Below are 22975 nucleotides of genomic sequence, written 5' to 3'. Positions count from 1 at the left end.
GGGAAAAATTGACGAGTTGAAATGAGAACATTTTGGCAATAGAACCAAATATGATAAGCATTTTGTCTGCAAACACAGGTTTTCACTCAAATAACTACTCAGCTTGCTTATGTATTAGCAAGCAGGACGTTCTGGCAATAATCCTGCCACAAGCAGCATAATTACATTTGTGTTTATTAAGGTCCAGCATCCAAGCATTTCTGTTTTTGACGATTAAAAAGTGCTTTTGAATTGGCCACACACTCACTCGCCGCAGCAGCTTTGCGCTTCCGAACCGGCTTCATGACACTGATGCCACAGCTGGGCTGCAGCGACGGCTGCAGCCAGTAGGATGTGTTGTCCACATTTGCCATGTAGATCCGTAGGCTGCCGTCCTCGCAGAGAAGAATCATGGTTGTGCGCTGCTGTTCGTTACTTGCAGTGTGTCGAATAGCTACCATGTCTTGAATCTTCGAAAAGGAAAAAATAAATAAATAAAAATTTATTCATTGGGTAAAATCCTGTTGTCAAAATTATTCTTCGTGAAATCTGCACATAATTTAAAACAAAGAGATTTCAAATATATTCATGTACTAAATTTTAACTAGGCTAAGATCTTTCTTTACACACGTTTTATGCTGAATTAGTGAATGACTCTTACCTTCGCTTTAGCGGGCAGAGTTTTGATCTCTTGAATGAGGAAGGTGTCAGGTTTAACCATGATTACCAGTGGTATGCCAGTTGTCTGTTGCACGCAGCACACCAGACCCGGATGGTTCATGACCTCTGACCACTGGCACAGAGCTGGCGACAACTTATTGCTACCACCGTTAGAACTTTAACAAACAAACAAAATAAATAAATAAATTAATTAATTAATTAATAGGAAAGCAGAACAATGTTCATTCTTTCAGTTACCATTTAAATTTTTCAATACATTTTTGTGGCAAGAAATTTTAAAACTCATACGGTGTGAAAGAAATGTTACCCTTTGATGTTGATGGGAAAGAGCCTCTGCACTTCAGTTGTGCTGCGGCTCACTGTCGCTGCAAAAGACTTTCCCTGGCTGTAGCTAAAGAAAAGCATCTGAAGGACATGGGAGTAATAAACAGACACGCCTCCGCCAGCCACCTGTCCGTTGCTATCCTGCAATCACAAAACACAATCTCAACACCACTTTCTGCAGTTCAAAATTTCATTCCGTTTTCAACCCTAAACATTGAAGTGTGCAAACGCGACCAAAAGACGCCAAAATATGTCAGCAGAAATGAACTACAGGGATTTAGTGTGATAATATTTTGTACATCACATTTTTGTAGCGTAAGAATATTTTAAACTTACTTTCAAGTCCTCGTGAGTTATTTCCAATACATTTGTGACATAGAAAGGACCATGTTGGGCACTGCTAGTTTCATCCATTATCTGAGTGTACATGTAACCTGCTGAGGACATGATTGCAATGATGTTTTTCCCCTCTTCATTGAAAAGGAACGTAGCATCTCGAATCTTAGAACTGGGAAGCAGGAAGTAGTACATGGGACTCAGGGCATCCACTGACAAGTCATAGATCTGTTGCACAGAAAAACAAAATGAAAACAACCAAATGTTACCCAAATGTTGATTTCCTCTCCAAAACTCAAATATATTCATAACCACAGTTATTTTCACAAATATGATTGAAACACTGTACAATACAGCTGTTTTGTTAATATATACCTTGACAAAGTCAGCTGTGATGATGGCAAGTTCAGTTTGAGAGCCGGGCAGCCAGATTGCTTTGATGATGAAATTCCCTGTAGCCAGTTGTGGATGTAACACAAGATGGTCAGAGACCGAGCCTGTACTGCTGAAAGTTAGCACGTGACAGTCCTGGGAAGATCAAAAGAACAACAAAAAATATACAACACAATTCAAAAATCAAACGTGCTTTAAATATATATTTTTTTTTTTTTCAATATTTTTATGTGGAAGGAAAAATAAAAGACCTATTAAAATAAAAATCTCAGGTTCAGAAGACCAGTTTTCTGACCTTTAGGCCACACACAGCAAGATAATCTTCATTGCAAGGGTTGCCTGTGAGACTGAGGACAGTGAAAGGAACTGGGGCAGAGGCCAGTCGAGTCAGTGTTAGCTTCCTCTTGCTAGAGTCCGCTTGCTTCAGAAGAGTGGACAACTGCAGAACTGTTATCTACCAGGGAGACAGGGGGGGGGGGGTTATTAGTGAAAACATTGCAAACCTTTGAATTAAAATAACCAAATATGCACATTAAACTTGCAGAGACTAGGATCACTTTTTGCTGTTGAAGAACAACAGGCATACCTATTTTAGCTTTCTATATCACAAACTCGGCGAACACTGCTGTCGGTCTGAAAGCCTCATTACGAAGCATCAACAGTTCTCCAGAAGTGGGGCGCTCACATATTTTCTTCAGAAGTTTAGCGATTCAGCTCACCTTTCCCTTCTCGTGGCTAACTGCAAGATGCTGACGACGACCGTGAGGCGAGGAAAGAACGCACATGGCAACACGCCGCAGGACGTGGGCACTGATGAGCTGGCGAATAGTTTGGCCTTGGTCACCACTATAATTCATCCTCACATTCTCAAAAGCTCCTTCCTGAGAGCCAAGTGTGGGCACCTAAGAAAAAGGGCAACATTTACTATTGTGCTGATGCACTTTTTTTTTTTTTTTTATTGCAACACTGATTCAGTTTAAATTTCAAAACATTACGAAATAATTTAATAGTTTCCCTAACCAGCTGGAGCTCAACATACCATTAACTGGTCTGTCATTTCAACATTTTTGTCCTGAGTATGCAGTTCATTGAGGGCTTTCTGTGCCCGGCTGCTGCTTCCGACTGCTGATGCTTGCTGGAAGTTCGTCTGGATTGCTTCCATGAGAAACATGAGCATCTCGAGAATGACTGCAGCAGTGGATGATTCCGTCTACCATGAAAAAGAACCGAAGGTCACACAACAAACAATGCAGCGTGTGGAAAATATATCTTCCAAGGTTTAGACACACCCAGCATGACAAACGGACCACAATAAACCAAAAAGAGATAAAAATGTTCTTTCTAACCACTTGTGACAGCAGCTCCTGCTGGCAGCCCTCAATGCTCTTGCACACGCTGTTCTTCTTAGGTTTCTCTTCATCGCTGGATTTGCCATCACAAATGGTAACCTTGCCCTTGTCAGAGGGAGAGGCATTCTGGTGTCGGATAGCACTTTCGGGCATTCGCAGTTCACTCTGGAAGGCTGAAGATTCTTTGAGAGTAGAGCTCATGCCACTGCTTGGGCTACGTTTAACCAAAGCCTGTAGATAATGTGACAAACAATAAACCAGTGAAAAGAATGAGCATGCTCAAAGTTTGGTCGTTGGTACAAAACTTTTGTCTGGTAGCATATATTCACCTCAATGTGGCCATAAATCAAAAACTATTTTATTTAAGAGGATCAAATTTAACATTTTTACTATAAGAATATTTAAGTCTTGTTGTCATTTTGCAAGATCCTCAAGAATGTGAACTATACAGAATAGTCAAAGAATGTTCAGCGAAATAGTAATTTCTATAGACAAACTTTATCAAAACAACATTTAAAGCCAAACAAAAAATCATTGGACTGATAAAAAGAACTTTCTGCATGCCATTATGATCTACTCTTATACTGTAAGGCTTTTGCAAGTTAGTAAAATTCAGCTGAGTGTGTAAATATTTGCAAACTTAAAATAAAACACTTTCACATAAGTGTGCAAAGTTACAAATAACCACTACTCAATAACACTGACACAAAAATAGACATTACAGTCACAAACACAAAGAACACTGAAGATCTAAGATACTCCTTATTAAACAATGAACAGAACAAAAGAAATGTAGGAGATGGTTTGTTGTTTGTTCTTCACATGCACATAAAAACAGTCAAATATTACATATTAACTAGGGAACAGTGGCCTTTTTTTACTCTACGCAAAACAACTGAGGCAGGCATTCATAACATTTTCTGCTTCTGGCCACACATGTGGGCTAGCTATAATCCTGATCAAATGAAATGGTTGGATGGAAGTCAATGGGGGAATGACTTGCAAACCAGAGTTACCGCTGTTGTTCTCTTCCCATGATGACCTGAGGCATTCGGTCTCACCTGGCAGCTGCCATCCTCTTTGGCACCGCAGTCACAGAAGAAAGAGCCATATTTGGCATAGGAGATCTCATGGTCTTTGTGACAGACCTTGGCGCACACTGTGCACACACCTACCCCATCCACCATCTTACAGGTGTGACAGTGGTACCTACAGCACGGAGCAGAGAGAAAAAAAAAGACAAGCTACCTGTCAAGTTCATCTGCGTAACAACAACAAAATTATTTATTTTTACAGTTTGCACTAAAATTCCAGAAATCCTTTAAATGAGACACGAAATTTACAAAATGTGAATGTTTTTCCACAGAAGCTTTTGTGAGACAACTGCCTATTGAGTGTATTTTACCTTATAAAGAAAGTTTAATAAAGTGTAATAAAAATGTGTGAATTTGAGATTAAAATCAAAACATTAGAAACAAACTTGTACTTACCAGTGCTGATTCATGAATTCTTTCTGAGTAATGGTAAAGGTACACAGTTTGTTGCAAAGGGAGTCTTCATCCTGGTCAACAATAACATGATAAAACTGTGTTATATCCATGCATTTTGATTGATATATATGCAAAAGGTAATACTATTTAAGAAAAAAACAGAGAGGAAAAAAAGGAGGTAGAGAATGACATCTTACAGAGTCTTCTGCCTGGGAATCATCATCCTCTACCGCGAGCTCCTCCACCCAATCAGAGTCCACTTCCATTGCCTTCTCATCTCCCTCCACCAGCAGTGCTGAGGTTCCCTGGCCGCTGCTTTGCCGCAGGGCATTCATCACATCAGCCAAATAGGAGATTATGTGGCACGAGCATTCCAGCATACTGGTATGCTAAATTAAAAAAATGACGTACATTTTAATTGTTCAGTTTAGTACTAAATATACATTTAATCAATCTGAAACCATGTGGGAAACACTTGCTGGGAAACAGTTAAAAATTACCCTTGGGTGAAGTCAAAGTAATGACTTTATTGGTTTTGTGCTGTTACACAGAAAAAAGTAAAGAAAAAAAATTACCTTTCCATGGGACAAGTTTGTGCTCACTTTCTCCACAACATTTTTCTGTGTTAAATACTTTTTACTGAAAAAGAAAAAATATTTCTTCATTAGAATTCTAAAATCTGTTAAGAAACGTTTAATCATTACATCATCAAAATGTTGCTCAGTCTAAATGTTCTTAAACCATGCAGTTTTTCCAGTGATTTTACACAAACAAAACAACCAGTCAACAACATGTTTTGGAAGTTTAAGTCTATGAAAGTCGTTTCTTACCATCTGGTTAGCCAGTCAATGGCCGCCCTGTGAAGCTGCAAGTGACCAGCTCCTCGTCCAGCACTGGCAAGTGTGGCCATAATGACCATGAGCTCAGGAAAGCCTGTTCCGTCACCATTGGCCAACATGTCCGTTGCCATGGGAATAAGTGTGCTGAGGAGGACGGTGCAAACTCCTTCGCCCACCTGACTGTTGTCACGCACAATATGAGTGGTGAGCACCTGAAGAAGTTGTCTGTTTTCTTGCACAACCTCCAGCTGCTCTGAGTCTTTTGGTGGCGTGGCTGTCATTCGTGTCAGCCATGACTGCAGACGAGGCGGCTCCACACAGGCCAGTTGTGCCAGAGAGCCACACAAACATAACAGGCTGGGATTGGGACTCTTCTCCGCTGTAAAATGACAAGATAAATATGAGATCACAACATAATTATTTTACTGTACATGTAGCATACAGCTTGACACGTTAAATATGGACGTGTGACACCGGGAGTTTAAATTAATAGATAAATTGATCAATTTTACCAGCCAAAGCAAATCTTTTCTTACCAGCTATAAAACTGCAGTATGTCTTATTTGTGTTTTATTGTAGTTCTTAGCATAAAAATGTATATTTAGTCACCAATTTAAATTAAAATACTTTCATTATTCAGCACTTAGAATTTAAGGAATTAAATCAAATAATTTAGTCCAGGCTTGTTGAAATCTTTTGACTAAATTCTTGAAACAACCATATTATAAAGTTTATTAATAAAAACCTAAAGTTACAATAAGTCTAATATTTGAATCAACTATAACAAAAAACTTACTGAGCTGGAAAAGCTTTGTGAAGAATTTCAGCACCCTGTTACAGAACTTTGCAGACAGGTTTTCATTGGCCGTTGCCATCATAATCTGGACAAGCTCACCACTGAAAAAAATTTATATATACATGTGATACAGTTGAAAAAACTGAACTACTGGTATTTGTGATGTTTGTAAAATCAATACCTGAAAGAGAAGAATTCCTCCATCGCCTTTCGGACCTGACTGCTCTCAAGCTGTTTTTCAAGGTACTGAAGGCATTCTTCGAGGATGGACTCATCCAGACCACTAAAATATACGTCAGGACATTATAAAAGGAACAACCACAATTTATTACATACATGGGTAAAAAAAAACAAAAAACAGAAACAAATATTAAAAGCTGTAAAGGGGGATACAGCAGAACCAACCAGTTTAATACAACAAACATTTATTTATTGATTGCCACCACATTGCTTAACTTTGAATAATTAATCTCATTGCACATGGCATACCTTTGTGGGTCTGAATGATTGGCAATGATGTTGTAACATCCAGTCACCAAGCGCTCATAGATCCGGGCGAGGAAGGCATCGGACTCTGATGGGCCAAGGATGCGCTCCAGCGAGGTGCTGCTGATTTCCGCCACAAACTCTGTGCTCGTCTCCAGGAGCAGAGGCAGCAGACTGCTCACGACCTGAGAGGGATTCAACTCCTCGGTACTAAAGAGACAAACATGCAGCAGTATTAGGCAGACAGAATGATTCAAATACATCCAAGAGTTGTTTAGATGCCTGGATTTTAAACAAATATAAATTAGCACTTACACTATAAGGTCGCCTGTCAGGCGAACCAAGGAGAGAAGGATGTGCTTCAGAGAAGAGGCCAGAGGCAGGGACTGACAACTCAGGGTGCCCAGATGAGCTGCTTGGATGGCACTGATGTAGCTCTCTGATGGTATGGTATCATTGGCAAATGCATTACGCTGAGAACAAAAATGTGAAAGTCTTTCAGTTTCATAACTTGCTAGAACAAAATCTAAACAAAATTGTCTTTTGTTTTTATTTTTGACAATTTATGGCACAGGTATCGACACCTTTCATTCAGTAACTAATAAGAAAGATCCTGCACTTTAACTTCCCACTGACATTTTGTATTTATAATTTATCATACATTGTGAGAGGATTTACCAATTATCAGATGATTCGCTGTCTTGTGATATTATTAATATTTCAGATCATGTGATGTGTGTATTGCATTCTCTTAATTTCAGCCAAAGAAATTCTATGAAAGAAATATCTGACAATGCCTAGATTACCCAACATTGCTAATAGGCATCCAGTAATACTTGCTTGTGCTCCTGTGCAAGCAAAACAATGTTTCTAAAAGTTGAGTCAAACTGAGGAACATAGTTACCCACGTACCCATGAGCCAATGTTGGGGAATTCATTGGTGTGGATGCTGTTCCAAGTCTCACATGTTGTTTGTACAGCAGATGGTAGGTTCTGCATTAAGCTATGACCTGTGGAGTTTGAATCAAAGATTTTACACAAAAGACGTCAAAACAAGTGTATTGGTTAGCTTCTATTTTTAGTAGCTTCTCAACATACCCAGCATGTTGGCCTTGCAGCGGGTTGAGCCAATGGACAGAACTGCAGAATAACCCTGGAGCTTTGCATCAGTCAATTTGTTTTCACCTTCCTCTGGGATATTCATTAGTAGGTAGGATCTGTATAAGACAAGGTTGGTTTCAAGGTGAGATCAGGATAAGTTCTAGCAAAATAAATGAAAGATCTTAATCATTTCCAGAACAACAATTGGGAGTTGAAAATTCTCAAACTGTATCTGCCATACCTCAATATTTCTTTGTAAATATTTTAAATAAAACAACAGCATATTTAAATTTAAAATACTTGACATTGATTTACAGAGCACATACAGAAAGAAATCTCTGATGCATACATTGTATACTCATCACATAAATGTAAATTTACAGAAAATGTGACCAGCCAAAAAAAAAAAAAGAAAAAACTTTATAAACTTGACACTTTCTCACCTTGTGAAGGCTGTGTATGTGTCCGTGAGCTGCAGTGTGGCAGGCAGAAGGTTTTTCGCTATATCAGAGGACTTGTGGGTGTCGGCCTCAATTGCAACTTTGGACAAATGCTCATCTAAAGAAACTTGCACTTTAGAGATGACTGCATCCAGAGTATAGACAGCTTGAAGAGAAGGCAACTGATGGAGTGGAAGGACAACATTTGGGTCCACGCTTGAGAAGGTGGAAATCTGCAGAATAGGGTTGTCCAAGGAAAAACAAATAAGTACAAAATCTTGTTCCAGAAACAACAGCTACACAATGTAATGAAGACTGTTGTGATCAGTACCTGTCTGGCAATGTACTCCTCTGCTAGCTCCACGTCATACTTAAGAGTGCTGCACTTGGCAGCTGTCATCTCAATAAGTGAGGCAGCTTGGTCTGCTTTCAGTCCCTGCTTCACCAAATGTTCCTGCCATTGATAACATTCATGTCATACACCAAATACAAACCATTCCCAAGGATTAACAAAGTGTAGCACACATTATATCGCACATGTTAAACTGCACAGGTATGGAAAAAGGTTTAGAAAACAAAACATCCAGTTGCAGCTCTTAAATTGAGAATTTAAATGAGTGGCCAAGGACAGAAGTCAAATATGGTCTTTGTCTCAGCAACTAAAAAGACATGAGACTATTATGTTAATATATCTTTAGGTAGTACTTTCCAGCTTCAACAAACCTTTATCCAGTTGACATATGTAGATACACGCAGACGTGAGGACCATCGCAGCGTATGCAGGATGTCACTTTCACTGGGGTTGCTGCAGCCGGTCTTTAGCTGCTCCATGAAAGCTTTCGAAGGTGGCAACACGCCCAGGATTCTCCACAGTACCAGAAAGTAGTACTGAAGGGAGCAGGCCTCCTGCATAGTGATAAAACATGTGTTTGTCTGTTTAAAATAAAGAATTAAACTGTTCGATCACCAGCCCTGAGTCCAGGACAGTGACAGCTGACCACATAGCAGGCTTACAAGTTTTTACTGCAGAAGAAAGCTGCAGCAAGTCTTACTTCTCAGCATTACACCACTGTTCATCCGTCTATTTGCAAATCAAAATTAAACAATTTTAACATAACCATAAATAAATAAAGCAGCTGCAGCAAGCGTGAAGTCTTGCAGACGACAAGTGCATAACAAAATTCAGGCATTTTCTGCTTCGGGAGACTGTTTACCCAGAAAACCAGCTGAAATTTGTTTTATGGAGTGTATACTCACCATAGGAGTGATAGGTTTGTTCTCTTGTCTTCTGGCTGTGTCAAACTGAGAACCAGCTTCCAGGAGTGAGATGAGCCAAGCATACAGCTCGTCATATTTAACTCCCCCATTAACCAGCTTGGAAAAAACCTTCCAATAAAATAAAATAAATAAATTACATAGAACTAAACATTATTTATATAGACAAAAAATGTAACGTAAAGTATGAGTGAACCGAGTAATACCTTGCCGTCTAGTCTGTTGATATCATCTTCAGATGTCTCAGGAGACAGAACGCAATAGAATTTGGGCTGGACGTTTGCATCTTAGAAAACAAGTCAGAAATGCTTTTATTTGTAGTTTACCAACAAAAACATCTACATCAAATTTAAATCAAATGACGAAAAGTAAAAAGAGCACAATGAAATGTGTCCAAGTAGAAAATAATGCTCTTTACCTGCTGAGCAATGTTTAGTCCAGTTCTCCTCCACCTCTTTAAAGCCGTAGTAAAGTGGCAGACTGCCGCGCTTGCCGCCATCTTGAGCAGAACTTGGCCCAGAAGATGGTGGCGTTAGGAGATTGTATTGCACCTATAATTATAATTCAAAAAGGATTTCATATAATGTTATTGCAGTTCCAAATAAAGCTTTTTTTTTTCTACACAAGAATATTATCAAAGTAAGACTGTTCATCTCTCATGTAGCTGGGGTAATAAAAAAATAACTTGAACCAAACAGTTCACTAAAAAAATCTGCAATACATAAATAAACTGTTGCTTTATCAGTTTATAAAAACAGCAACTGCACTAAAGAACTGACTTTGTGGACATTTCTATTTGTAAATCAGCCTTTTATTACAAACAAGTTGGGATATTTTCTGGTTGCTCTGAATTAAGTCAATAAAATGGCAATTTACTTAACAAAGAAGTTAACAAAATTAGGTCAGAAGTAGTTTAACAAAGTCATCTTTATTTGTAGTTACCAATATGAAGAGACAACTCCTTCAAAAGAAGAGCTAACCTGTTCAAAGAGGTATAAGGGAACCTTGGAGTAGTGGCGCAGCAAGTAGTCAAACACAAGTAGCAGACGGGCCATGTTGAGTGGAACAGACTTCAGCTGGGACTCTCTGCTCTGGGCTACTTCAGTGATAGCCTGAGTGAGCATGGTGAGCACTGATCTCCGGCCACGCTCTGACAGATTGTGGAAAAGAAGCAGCAGCAGCTGGAGATGTTCTACGTTAAGGTCATCTTCTCCGTGGACAGAACCCTGGAGGGTGTGCTGCTTCAAGGTTCCTAGAAATCTGAGAATGGGAGTGTAAAATAGAGAAAGAAGACATTGGAACAAAACATCAATTTATGAGAAATTTGATATGTCTCGGCTAAAATACACCTCGGGTATGGTTTTACCAACAATGATTTACTTTGTAATAAAGAAGTGAAATTTGTAATGTGCTCTTTAGTACAAACTGATGCTTTATAGTTGACTTTTCATTAAAGAATATATAAAAATGTATTTCCTTCTTCATCTTCTATTGTAGACAGTAAAAGAATTAGATCAGTTAATTAGGCGTTTTCAAACTAAATAAGTTTGTGACAAACTTTAAGTACAGAAGGATTTGAATATCTTCATTAAGATCATGACTACTGCAAGCTAAAGAGCTAAATAATGGTCAGCAGAAAAAAACTTAATAGATAAAAAGTTGCAGATGTTAAACATGTTGATGAATTCATTTGATCAGTTATGCTGCACTGCTTTCTATGGAGAAAACTAACAATTCCTAATGAATTGTGCATCCTCGTGTAATGAAAAAGCAGCAATAGTTATAATGTTTAAGTCAATTCAGATGGTTTCTTTACATGACTAGAAGAAAAAACAATGAATGTCTCACCTTTCCCAGACTTTCATACACTCAGGCACATCTGGTTCTCCCTGCACACTGGCTTTGTGCTGCCAAATGAGAAGAAGTCTGGAGAGGACTGATAACGACTGAGGGTGAATGTAGAGAGGCCAGGGACCCTCTGAGAATGGAGCAACCCCTAATTGTTGAAGAAGAGTGTTCTGCAAATGACAAGACAGAAATAAAAATACTGGTTAACCAACTAATAAATTCTATTGAGCGTTTATTGCAGGAATCTGTGGTCAAAAGTCTCTCTTTGTGAACAAGTGCTTGGAATAAAAACAGAATGTCTCCTTACCTGCAAGACCGGGGATGGAAGATCTGAGGTGACAAGGGTGTGGTTGAAGTGGTACAGAGCTAAGGAAAACGCTTCATCTGATGAACCTGGTGGAGAAACACGAGTTACACCATTATTACAGTATAGAAAACTATTTTAAAAATAGGCAATTCGGGTATTGTTCTAAATGACAGTAACATGCCTTTGACATCTTTGTCCACATCTTTAATGATGCTGGCGAGTGTCGCCATGTGTTGCTCTGTGAGAGACACGCTCAGGTAGTTCCTGATGAAGTTGTTCCTGGACTTCAGCATTGAGGTGGTGATGAAGTTCAAAATGCTAGAGGCCAAACCGAGGAACTACGGGAACAGTTGGGAATTGGTTGAGTGCCACATGAGATCTTTTTTTTTTTTTTTACTTTCAGAAATTAGAAAAAGAAGGCATTTTAAAGTATTTACCAGCTCTGGATCTTTACGGCCCGCTAAAATGTTGCCATTCTCACTTGGATTCTGTTTGCTAGGGCTCTTGAGTCTGGGGGAAGTCTCGAGGGGTGGGGGAGGTGGAGGTGGTGGTGGAGCCACTTTATCTTTGGATGGTGAAATTGTCTCCTCAAACCACAGTCCCAAGATGGGTTCACTGTCATCATCTGCAAAGAAAACATCATCATTTAGAGACTTCTTGGAGTGGAACTGAGAAGAATTCTAAAAACTGATGAGAATTTGTGCATTTGTAGTGGCCTCATTGATACATAACATCAAGACTTTTAACACAATACAGGCAGAAGACGAGAACCAACGACTACAATAAATAGTGAACAAACTCTTACTTCTTGTGAGTGACCAAAATACTAAAAGGGATGAATTTCTTTAACTTTTCCTACAAGTCATTTCTGTCACTGAGTTTAGGATGGAACTTACAACTCTCCCACTCTTACAATGCAGAAAATAAAATGCTAAATTGATTATGTTTTTGAGACACTAAAGTTGCTAAAAAAAAAATACAAGTGCATATTTACTTATTGCCCTTTTCCTTCCACAAAATTATTAAAATTATCTGCATTAGATCTTACTGTACAACATTTTGCAAAAATCTTGAATTTCAGCTAAAAAAAAGATGGACCTAAGTATTCTATAGACTGCGGTAATGATTTAAGACTTTTTTTTTAAAATTGGGTTTGTTCATTAAATTCCATCAAAAACATAAGCATTTTGGCATGCACAACTCTATTCACTGCTGGTTCTGAGTGTGCACATTCTGATACATGCTTTTGTGATACAGGCAACGATGAGACAAACAATGCTAGGACCGGATTCACACTTGATGCAACATACACAACGTGTTATTCTCTAATCCACTCTGTAGCTCCCTGAAATGAGAACGCATGACTGCTGTATTAATGCAGCACTGTTGTTAGGAAGAAAAGTGCCAGGAATTCAATTTGTTACACTTCCAACACACAGCTGACTAACAATATATCAGCAAAAATAAATGAGCTTTTTAAATGGTAAGAAATGAGTGGTACACTGTAGCTGCCGTTTGTCTTGGCTAAGAGTCTCTAGTTGAAGAATTTAAATCAAAAAGTCTTATTTTCTAGGTAAATAAACATCTAAACAACCTTTAGAAAGTGTGTGACCTTTTAATAATTAAGGTTAATGACTGCAAATCTGTATGCAACTGTTAACTGGATTTGCTTTCAAACAATATTATACTAAATGAAACTGAAGCAGTTTTATATTCAGTAATGACAATTAAAAAAAAAACCTTGAACTCCTTTTAAAATTAGCATAAAGCGTAAAAATAGAAACAAATAATAAAAGGTTTCTTCTTGCTTAACCGCAGCTCACTCCTGTGAGCCAAGAAACAAAAAAGAAAATCCTTTAATTTAAACACTGAAGTGTTTTGCAAAGACGAGCTGCCACTAACCTCTGCATCCACTGAAATGCCAAAGCTAATTCAAACAGAGAGACTCAAAGCTCTAGCCATGTTCTTATTAAGCTGCCAATGAAACAGCATGGGCTTGGGTCACTTTTTCCCCAGCTTGTTCAAATAAGTGTTCAGAACTTCAAGCTGAACGCTTATTTGTGTTCAGCTTATTTGTGACCTCTTTACTTTGACTTTGCTTGCAAAATCTAAGGAGGACTGACACGGAGGTAAAAACAATAGAAGCCTTTAACTTCATAAATACAGATGTCACCATGTTCAGGAGAAAAGGCTTTAACACAAGAACATTCTGCTATTTGACTCCCTGAACCATCCTGCAAACAATTAATGTCTTAACCTCAACAACAAGGACCAGAAAAAACAAACATAAGTTTTATCTGAGGGGTTCACTTTCAGGATGGGACAATAAACATACAATTCTAACCCCACAAAAAGCTCAGTAAAAGATTTTATCCTCATTATCCTCACCACACACAAAACCGTAGATGGTGCTTCCTGACTACAGTGAGATCATTTCCAAACACAAAAACACGACACAAGTTTCATGTTTTGAAAGAGCATCACGTTAAGCTCTTCTTCACATCTGCATGCAACATACAAAACTCAAAACTCTTTAGGTGATAGCAAGATGAAGCAAAGTGTCTCAGTCTTTTAAATACAACTTGAAGTCACTGTGCTTAAGAATGATACCAATATTTTGATGTGGGTCGAACATTATTTTTAAAAAAACTCCTACAGATCTAAATTTAAGAAGACAGAAATTGTATTCAAACAACTAAAAAACACGAGTCTACAGTAAAACGTAACCACAAACTCAATTGGCAACTACAATCATATAAATGCTACAACTGAATAAATATTAACAACAATTAAAAACAGCAGCACAAGTCTCCGTTACTTGACTTGTATAGTCTGCAGATAGACAGATTTGAATTGTAACAAACTGAAGTTAGTTTATATAACCAGGTTCTTCTTGAAAATCATTTTTAAGTCACAGAACACTGTTTATTTTTCAGAAAATACATTTTGTTCTACAATCTATAACAAAGATTTTATTGTGTACAGTTCTGTAAAGTTGTAGGCAGGTGTAAAATACTGTCAAGTAAAAAATAAACTTTCACAAATACATGTTCTGTTAATTTTTATTAATTCACTAAATGCAAAGTGAGCAAACAGAAGAAATGTATTATGCCAATATTTGTTGTGACCAAGCTTTGCCTTTAAAATAGCATCAATGTTTTAAAATTTATATTTGTGAAATATCTATTTTAACACTTTTACACCTGCCTTAAGCTTTTGCACAGTACTGTATATGGATACAGGTGTTTTAAACTGATGAAGTGGAGAAGCAGTTCTGTCAGATGCTACTCGGTTTATGTGTTTAAAAAAAAGGTGAGACAAAATTCATGGGCTGCGCCTAAACCACACGAGTTTGGAAGGAAAGTTCCTGAGCAAAGTTTGTATTAAACACGCTAAAAAGGTAAATATAATGTAAAATTTGAGTTCATTGGTCAGCTGCAATGAAATGTTGCAGTTCTAAAATAAGAAACACCCACATATCAAAGAACTGGTATGATCCTTGGGAGACAAAGAGCCACAGATGAACCTCTGACACAAACAATGTAACTTACTTCATATTTATTACACAGAAAAGCCACTTTTTATAGTAAGCTCTGTTCATCTCTGGCTTGATTTTTTTCCCCCTAGCCTATTAGGATCACAACTCAGAGCCTAATTTGTGTGACATATAATAAAAAAATAAATAAAAACAAATCTGAGACAGCAATGTGGACACTGAGTCTTTGACCTGAGGACAGAAAACTGCTGACCTGAGACACAAGCAGCATTTGTCTTCTCCTCTCTTCTCTCTGCTGAAATAGTAAACACTGTCAACTACACTGTCATCATGTAACGAAGGGACAAAAAGTTATTGACATGTGTGCACATGAATGTGTTAACCACTTACTGCTGCTGTTACCTGGCTGACGCTTCACTGAAGCATACAGCTCTGCCCTGTCACTAGGTCAAATACTAAACACAAACATGACTCCACGAGGCTTGTAAATCTCTGATGGTCAACTCATTCATTAATTGATCAAGAACATCTGTATTGCATCCGCTGTTAGCTGACCAGACTTTAGTTTTATAGTTCATTGTCAATTTGACATACTGCAAATTCATAAATTCATGGTAGTTAGACCCAGCTGAATTCTCTAAATAAACGACCCGACCCAAGTATAAAATATTTTCTTTGAGACTTCAGTACCACTAAAAATGCCAAATTAAGCACTGATGTATTGTTTGAAGTACCTTGGCTGCTGTCCTCCTCCGTACTGCTGAAATCATCCTCATAGTAGGTGTTTGAATCTGTAGAAGCGCTTGCATCGCTGCTAACTGAGCCCTTCCTTTGGCGCTGGAGAACACAAGCCTAATGGAAGCAAACAGAAAAACAACCTTAAATGCTCTGTTTTTTTATAACACTCAAAATGTTTCTGTCATTTTTGTGTTTTTCATAAAAATGCACTAAATATGTGAAGAAAAAATGTAGAGGTCCAAGATGGCAGCCCACCTGTGCCTGTAAATTATGTCAAAATATACAATGAAATCATTAGAAAACCAACTTTTCATTTTCAAACCATATAAGGGGAAGCACCTTCTTGTAGGAAGTGGAGAGAAGAGTGAAGAGCAGATTTGTCAGGGGCACGGAGTCGATGAGTCTTTGAACCCTCTGGATTGAAGTACTTTGTGCCATGATGTTCAGCTCAGCTGGGGGTCCATCACTTGCCCAACCCTGCTGACAAGGTGGTAGTGTGTGTGTGTGTGTGGAGGGGGAATGAACAAACAACTTTTAGTGTTCTCATTTTATTAACTGAACTGTCTCGTACCGAATTCTTTTCTAAACTAAAACAGAAATGGATAAAAGATAGTTCAACTGGTTTGCAAACCTGTGTGCCTGCTTTTAGTAGGGAGGGAAAACAACAACAACAAAAAAAAATATGGCAAGCAGTCTGTCAAAAACTACTGAGCAGTCACGCAGAATGAGATGGTTTTTAAACGTAATCGAAGCGGAGGAAGTGTTATACGGCTCAAACACCCAAACTGGTGGTAAATCATACGTGCAGCCAGAGATAACAGCCTCGAATACTGAAACCCTGTATTATGGTAAAGCACCTGCTACAGAACAGCAGCTTGAAAGGCAAGCTCCCTTACAACTGAAGCTATTATTACCATCCTGTTGTGCTGTTTATCCTGCTCACTTCTGTCTGTTTGAATTGTCAAATTGCTGTAGGTGGTAAATCTGTCAGCCCTGTCTTCACTAAAAAGGAACTAGATTTTTTGTTGATTTTTTCCAAGAACTAATCTCCACCTGCCCCGGGTGTAGGTGCAGTTAAAGTAGTTGCTGCTGACAACCTGGCCGTTCCCAACAGCTCAAACCAAAGATATGAGTACTCCTGCTGTACATTACGCCTTTCGCAATTCACTAGCAAACATTTTGATATCTAACAAAAATAATTTTAAATGTATTGAGCATAGCTCAGTAAATCATTAATGAGTAGTTTTTAAAGAAGGCAGAAATCAATTTAGTTAATCTTCACAATCCCTTTTTAAAGCACAACAGACAGCTACCATATTAGAAAGTATGGTTGAGTTGCATGTTGTATGCTAAATGAATGTTTAGCTTGTTTACTTACCCGATGTAGAGCCTCGACTTGCAAGTCCTGGAAAAGTGACGTCAAAAGTTTGATGGCGTGGTTGGCCAGAATGACAGACAAGATCCCAAAGCCTTGATGCCTGGAGGAAAAAAAGAAGAATTAAACTCATAATTGATTACAATCCTCATGGCATGAAGTATGCCATTAGTGCTTTAATTTAATTTTATTTTTACTTTATATTCAGATTAGTTAAATTGAAATACAATCGTTTCCTGTGACTTCCTTAGGGCACTGAGAAAATACAGAAACGTCAAAAAAATGTCATTGTAAACAGCTTCATTCATCATGTTCATTATTAAGGATTACCCTTTGCCAGGGCCAAGTTTAGGTGATCCCGCGCCGTCCTTTGTGCGAGCTCCAATATCCCGAACACGCAGGGCAGCCAGGGGGTCCTTCTCTTTGCCTTTGTCTGCCAGGGCAGTTGGGCTCAGGTTAAGAATCAGGTACAGGCTGTTTAAGAGGCACCAGGCTCCAAGCAGCTGGAAGTTCTGATAATGCTGAAGCGCATAAACGTTCAAAAATTAGTACTGTCTTAAAAGAAACTTCAAACACAGTTAATACAGGGAGTGGAGAAAAATCTATTGATTTTGTAATATCATGTCTTCCTTCCTGGTACGCACCTCTCCTCCAGCTCTCCGAGAGTTGCTGATCGCTTGTCCAATCATTTCATAGATTTCCAGCTGTTGAGAGACAATTTTTTTAAATGCAGTGCATCAAAATAGGGTACAAACACAAAAAAGTTTGAGGAGACTGGTGCATGCAGGCGTATCAAATTCAAAATGTAGTCAAATCAAATACAAACCCTTATTTTTGCATACAAACCTTTTAACAAAGTTATCTAAAAAATTTAAGGCGTCCTCACTTTAGTTTCAACAAATGTTGTACTCATGAAACTCACACATTTCTGGACAATTGTGGCAGCATCATTTTCATAGTCCTCTTCTTTGGTTCCAGTGGAGGCGGAGCGAAGCTGCAAGCCACTGCCAACCTGAAGAATGGCCATGCACGTGGCCACACTCACGCCTAAACAAACATGAATACACAGCATTTTTAGATTCAACAATACAGCTATCAACACTATGCTGGCTTTAATCAGTTCTTTGAATGGTTGTTTGATTTACAGCAGTATGAATTACTGAATCACATCTATTTATTTAACACCTACCGGCATAGAGACAACTCAGAGCCAGTACAGTCATATCCAGCAGCCTCCCTGGCGTCAGGGGTTCCAGTACAGGCAAGGAAAGTGTGTCAAGAGCCATCGTGACATCAATTACCAGTGAGTGAAATCTAAGGAAGGAAAAAACAGATGAAAGCTTTTAGGTCAACTGTCTGAATGCCTTTTTCTGAATGTTTAACAAATGCATATATTCTTCAAAATAAATCATAGAGTGAGTAGATTCAGCTTAACATCACATCAGTCTAGCACAGAGATAAATACCCATTGCGAACAGCAGTGGCATCAGCCACTGTGGCTGGCATGATAAAGAAAGAGTTGGCTGAAACAGCGTCCTGGAAGCGGTTGATGTAACGTAGAAAGTAGGGCAGGTTGAGACACACTCGTAGTAGCTTTTCAGACCCACCTAAAAAAGCAAATTGTTGGAGGGAGGGGGTATATGATGTTAAAACATGGCCTTTCTCTTATCCGCTAAATACAAAGATTTTCAAAAACAGCAGGGACGAGACAAACTGTTGCAGATGAAATCGATAACCAAACCAAAAGTGCTTTGAAACTCACCAAGTTCCTGCAAGCTTGACACATTCTGAGAGACAAAAGCATTCTTCATTTTGGCCTGAACGGCTTGATCTGTGGTTTGGTCGTCACAATCACTCTCAGCCTGTGAGATTAAAAACACACAGTTCTGATTATATTTACAAAAAATAAATACGTCACTTAGAAAACATCAAAACAGATTGAAGACAATAAATTTACAATAAAGAGTTGATATTTAAAAATGAAAAAGAACAATTTAGTTAAGTTCAGCTGTGATTTACTCATCACTTACCTGCATGTGTGCTGCTGAGGGAGAGGACAAGATGGAGGTGAGGTCCGGGTTGAAAACCGAAGTCAACTGATTAAAGAAGTTCATTTGTACTTCTTTTTGTCGCAGCTCAGGGTTCACAGTACTAGGCAACTCTTTCTGGTCTTCCACTGATGAACGAAAAGAGGATACCCTTTATTAAATCAAATATCGCAGAAATTAAGACTTCCTGCTTTGCAAAACTCCCACACAGAATTCATCAGTTTTAATCCACAGTTTGAATCTACCTGAACTATGATTTGATCCTTGCGATCGATACAGCGACCTCACAGACACGTAAAAATCCACTGTGTTCTTCTCCAAAAGCCACAGAAAATTTCCAAGATCAAATTAGGGACACTTACCATCTGAGAGGGTCTTGATAGTTTGAGGCAACTTGGCAGACTTCATCATAGCAGTGAAAGTAATGATCTCTGTGCGATCTAGTCTGCTGCAGCCAGTGCAAAGTCCTTTTATTAGAAGAATCAGGTGTTTCTGTAAAACAAATAAACAGCGTTACACAGTTTAGAGCCAACTAGTAATTCTCATTTCAAACAGAGAACATACATATGACCAGAAAATGTTTAATTATGTTGGATTCAATTAAGAAAATGTGCATAAAATAAATAGAACTTCATTAAAAAACCTCACATAGCTGACCCATGGCTTCGAACCAAGCCAAGATGCTTCTTTGAATGTAGTTTGCAGCTTATCTTACCTGTGATACTGCACATGCTTCATCGGGGTTCTCCAGCCGCAGCAATGAGAATTCAATCAATACCTTACATGCTGCTGCAACCGACAGCAACTGATTTCTTGGTACTAGAAAAAGAAACAAACACAATTAGCAGGTTGGTAGAAAGACAACTATCAATGCTTTGGCAGAATGTTGGCTGCAAGTATTTGTCTACAGCAAAGAAACAAAACTGAAAGATGCGTACTTTGTCCACAAACTGTGGTGATGTAATGTGCAGAAAGAGCCACAAATGATGAGTAGAAAGGCTCATACTGTTTGTCATGGTGAAGAATGTCTGATTCACTGCAAAAAAGTGAAACATGTTACACAAATGTTAATTTTCATACCTTTTCTTTTTTAAATTGTCATCCCCCAGCAGCCAGCATTTTGTACAAAACTAGGGGTGCTAAGTAAAACTTTAAAAACATTTTTTTTAAATCAGTTTGGAAGAATGCTTTTTATTTTATACATTAATATTATGTACTACTAGTGACTGTTTTTATGAAACATTTTTTATAAACTTTAACTTACACACAATTAACTGGTGAAATTACCCATTTCTATTTCACAAAATCAAATGCTGAACATATATGCCCACTGCATGTATTAAAAAGAAAATAAACACATACCTAATGTATTTTCTTAGCATTTTTAAAACAGATTCAAACTGATTGTTGGACTTAATGGGCAAATAAACAGGGATGCAACTGTGCAAGGGATTTGATCGTGGCAAAACTCCAACTTGTTAATTAGTCGCCTCGTACTCGGCCAAAGAAATACTGTTCATGAGCTAATGTGAACATTTTTACTTCATAAGCAGCTGTAGTTTACAACAGAGAGTCATTTATCTTATTAAGTTCAGTCCACCATAGAGCTACTTTAACAATCCTTTGGCATTACAGTTCAGTTTCTTCTCACTTTCAGCTCCTGTGTCTCTTCATGTCTCCAGAAGATTTGAGCATTTTTGACAAACCATTAAAACAAACAAAACAATGCTACAAGATGATAAACATAGCAGGCAGGAGTAAAAGAAAACAGGCATAAAGTAACTCCACATTCTCTATTCTTTCACAGCAATTTGTGTTTTATGAAAAGCTGACATGTAATAAATGACTGTAAGAAAAAAAAAACTGCGTATTAACAATGCAACCCAATGTGAGGAATAGAGGTTGCACACTGCCGTTACAGAAGACTTTAAGAACTTTGAGGTTTCCCTAAATGACAAAAGCATTAAGCTTTAGTGTGAGGTGAAGATTATTTCATGACCAAGGTGCAAAATAAGAGAACGCTGTTTCGTCAAGTTGAGCCAACTTGGGGACCACAGTTCATTGCAGGTCTTTGACGGTATTTAAATTTTATACAAATGGGAGGAGAGTTAACACAATATAGCTCTGTACATAAAAAATACCATACTGATGTCTCCATCAGCTTAAAACGCAAAAAAGATTATAAAGGACACAATGATGCGTAACATAACAAAATGTAAAGACCTACAATACACAAAACCTAAACAGTAAAGTGTAGTTTGAGAAACTGAAACCTAACTTCACTAAGTAGGCTCAGTTTTTTTAAAGCAAAATGAGAAGCGACAGAGGCTCGACGTGTCACAAACTGGAAGGCCAGATCTATTAAAGTTAAAACGTTACCTTGGAGCCCAGATAAAACATTGAAGAGGGCCGGATCTGGCCCTCGGGCCTTCAGTTTGACACATGCACCTTAAAAAAATAGACCATCTTCCTGCCAGATATCTAAAAATCTGTGGATTGAATACTACTTCCCCTTTGGCCTTGGCTTGCTTGTTAAATTTGCAGAACTAAAGTGAGGACAAACAACTTATTTAACATTTCTCCTCCACAGCATATTAATGAGGTAACTGGCTGATGACGAAAAGAATAAAGGGTTGCTGAATATCAAAAAAGCAAAGGTGTTGACAGAGAAACTCTTAACCCCGTGACGTCGCAGTGGTGCTGTTTGTTGACAACGCGTTTCTCTGGAAAAGGAAACTTTTCACTTGAGCGATCAGGAAGACCGATGTTTGGTCAAAGCTCCACGGGACTGTCAGGTGACAGACCCGGCTGTGGAGACCGATATATGACAGTCACCCAGTGGTGATCCCCTGACAGGAGCTAAAAAGTAACACAGCAGGACGACTAAAATCATCCCGACTGGGAACGACATCCCCGCCTACTTCCAGTCAAAACATAACCACACCGCAAAACGCCGAACAGACTTTCACACCCAGTTAATGGTTAAACTCGCTGTTGACATGCCGACATTGGACTCTTTTCGATAAGTCCAGCACGCAGCTCCGGTTATTTCACATGACGGGAGTCAATTATTACTCTGGTTCGAGCCGTTCACACGTTAGTGCAGAGTCGGAGGCCCCGCGGTTAGCTTTACGGGCTAATGTTTGTGTTAGGTAGCTAATGATGAAGCATATTTTCAAAACGTTACACTGCAGCGCCTTTAAACGTCCGTGCTACAACAACGCCACCTTAAAACAACAGGCTCCACCACGTACAGGCCAAGCCTCGGCGCGGATTGCTTACAATTTGCCAGTTAGCGCACGCTGAAAGGCATTTTGAACAAGTTGGTTAGCGTTAGCATTTAAGCTACTCAGAAACTAATGCAAGTTAAGCCTAAGTGGGCTGCTAGCTGCTAACGTTAGCTTCCCATCGAACTTCACCAACCGAGACGTTAGCGAGTTAGCCAGCAAGCTACGTCCGGGGTGGACATGGGGTAGTTTCGTGGCGATACGGGCACGGAATTTTCTGACATGTAACCAGTTACCTGTTGATTATAGAGCCGATCAACTGAGGTAGCTCTTTTGTTTCAAAAGCGGTGTACGAAGCCGACAGAAGCGGCCGAACTGCCGCTGTCCATTCGTGCTCCCCATCTCCTCCGCTTGACGCCATCTTGAAATCCCATAGAAAAAACCCCG

The 22975-nt window shown here is 38.7% G+C and overlaps 1 protein-coding gene across 12 annotated transcripts in view; it reads right to left on the bottom strand.

Moving 5' to 3' along the window:
- The window catches only part of ubr4 (ubiquitin protein ligase E3 component n-recognin 4), a 45030-nt gene extending 22077 nt beyond the window's left edge, over positions 1 to 22953 (bottom strand). For 6 of the 12 annotated variants that reach the window (XM_037976862.1, XM_037976865.1, XM_037976871.1 and 3 more), the window contains exons 1-46: positions 22825 to 22953; positions 20240 to 20337; positions 20017 to 20120; positions 19664 to 19793; positions 19284 to 19429; positions 19016 to 19115; positions 18719 to 18860; positions 18443 to 18567; positions 18176 to 18300; positions 17898 to 17957; positions 17584 to 17774; positions 17257 to 17356; positions 16218 to 16358; positions 15875 to 15992; positions 15394 to 15435; positions 12082 to 12269; positions 11826 to 11982; positions 11645 to 11730; positions 11338 to 11507; positions 10470 to 10749; positions 9908 to 10040; positions 9696 to 9775; positions 9472 to 9600; positions 8938 to 9120; positions 8546 to 8668; positions 8218 to 8447; positions 7772 to 7890; positions 7586 to 7683; positions 6989 to 7146; positions 6677 to 6883; positions 6369 to 6470; positions 6188 to 6288; positions 5383 to 5770; positions 5128 to 5191; positions 4750 to 4941; positions 4553 to 4623; positions 4079 to 4271; positions 3060 to 3293; positions 2753 to 2923; positions 2433 to 2615; positions 2009 to 2167; positions 1696 to 1848; positions 1321 to 1548; positions 968 to 1125; positions 641 to 815; positions 248 to 449 (exon numbers count right to left, since the gene is read on the bottom strand). In XM_037976862.1, coding sequence (XP_037832790.1) covers positions 248 to 449; positions 641 to 815; positions 968 to 1125; positions 1321 to 1548; positions 1696 to 1848; positions 2009 to 2167; positions 2433 to 2615; positions 2753 to 2923; positions 3060 to 3293; positions 4079 to 4271; positions 4553 to 4623; positions 4750 to 4941; positions 5128 to 5191; positions 5383 to 5770; positions 6188 to 6288; positions 6369 to 6470; positions 6677 to 6883; positions 6989 to 7146; positions 7586 to 7683; positions 7772 to 7890; positions 8218 to 8447; positions 8546 to 8668; positions 8938 to 9120; positions 9472 to 9600; positions 9696 to 9775; positions 9908 to 10040; positions 10470 to 10749; positions 11338 to 11507; positions 11645 to 11730; positions 11826 to 11982; positions 12082 to 12269; positions 15394 to 15435; positions 15875 to 15992; positions 16218 to 16358; positions 17257 to 17356; positions 17584 to 17774; positions 17898 to 17957; positions 18176 to 18300; positions 18443 to 18567; positions 18719 to 18860; positions 19016 to 19115; positions 19284 to 19429; positions 19664 to 19793; positions 20017 to 20120; positions 20240 to 20337; positions 22825 to 22949 — 6862 coding nt within the window. In that variant the 5' untranslated portion in view covers positions 22950 to 22953. The remainder of the gene's footprint in view (positions 1 to 247; positions 450 to 640; positions 816 to 967; positions 1126 to 1320; positions 1549 to 1695; positions 1849 to 2008; positions 2168 to 2432; positions 2616 to 2752; positions 2924 to 3059; positions 3294 to 4078; positions 4272 to 4552; positions 4624 to 4749; positions 4942 to 5127; positions 5192 to 5382; positions 5771 to 6187; positions 6289 to 6368; positions 6471 to 6676; positions 6884 to 6988; positions 7147 to 7585; positions 7684 to 7771; positions 7891 to 8217; positions 8448 to 8545; positions 8669 to 8937; positions 9121 to 9471; positions 9601 to 9695; positions 9776 to 9907; positions 10041 to 10469; positions 10750 to 11337; positions 11508 to 11644; positions 11731 to 11825; positions 11983 to 12081; positions 12270 to 15393; positions 15436 to 15874; positions 15993 to 16217; positions 16359 to 17256; positions 17357 to 17583; positions 17775 to 17897; positions 17958 to 18175; positions 18301 to 18442; positions 18568 to 18718; positions 18861 to 19015; positions 19116 to 19283; positions 19430 to 19663; positions 19794 to 20016; positions 20121 to 20239; positions 20338 to 22824) is intronic. The other 6 variants (XM_037976870.1, XM_037976872.1, XM_037976868.1 and 3 more) reach the window with 5 other exon arrangements.
- Positions 22954 to 22975: the final 22 nt, after the last annotated feature.

This window comes from Kryptolebias marmoratus, linkage group LG8, assembly GCF_001649575.2.
Source record: "Kryptolebias marmoratus isolate JLee-2015 linkage group LG8, ASM164957v2, whole genome shotgun sequence".
In the NCBI taxonomy this organism is placed as follows: Eukaryota; Metazoa; Chordata; class Actinopteri; order Cyprinodontiformes; family Rivulidae; genus Kryptolebias; species Kryptolebias marmoratus.
This window is presented reverse-complemented; position numbering and strand designations above follow the sequence as displayed.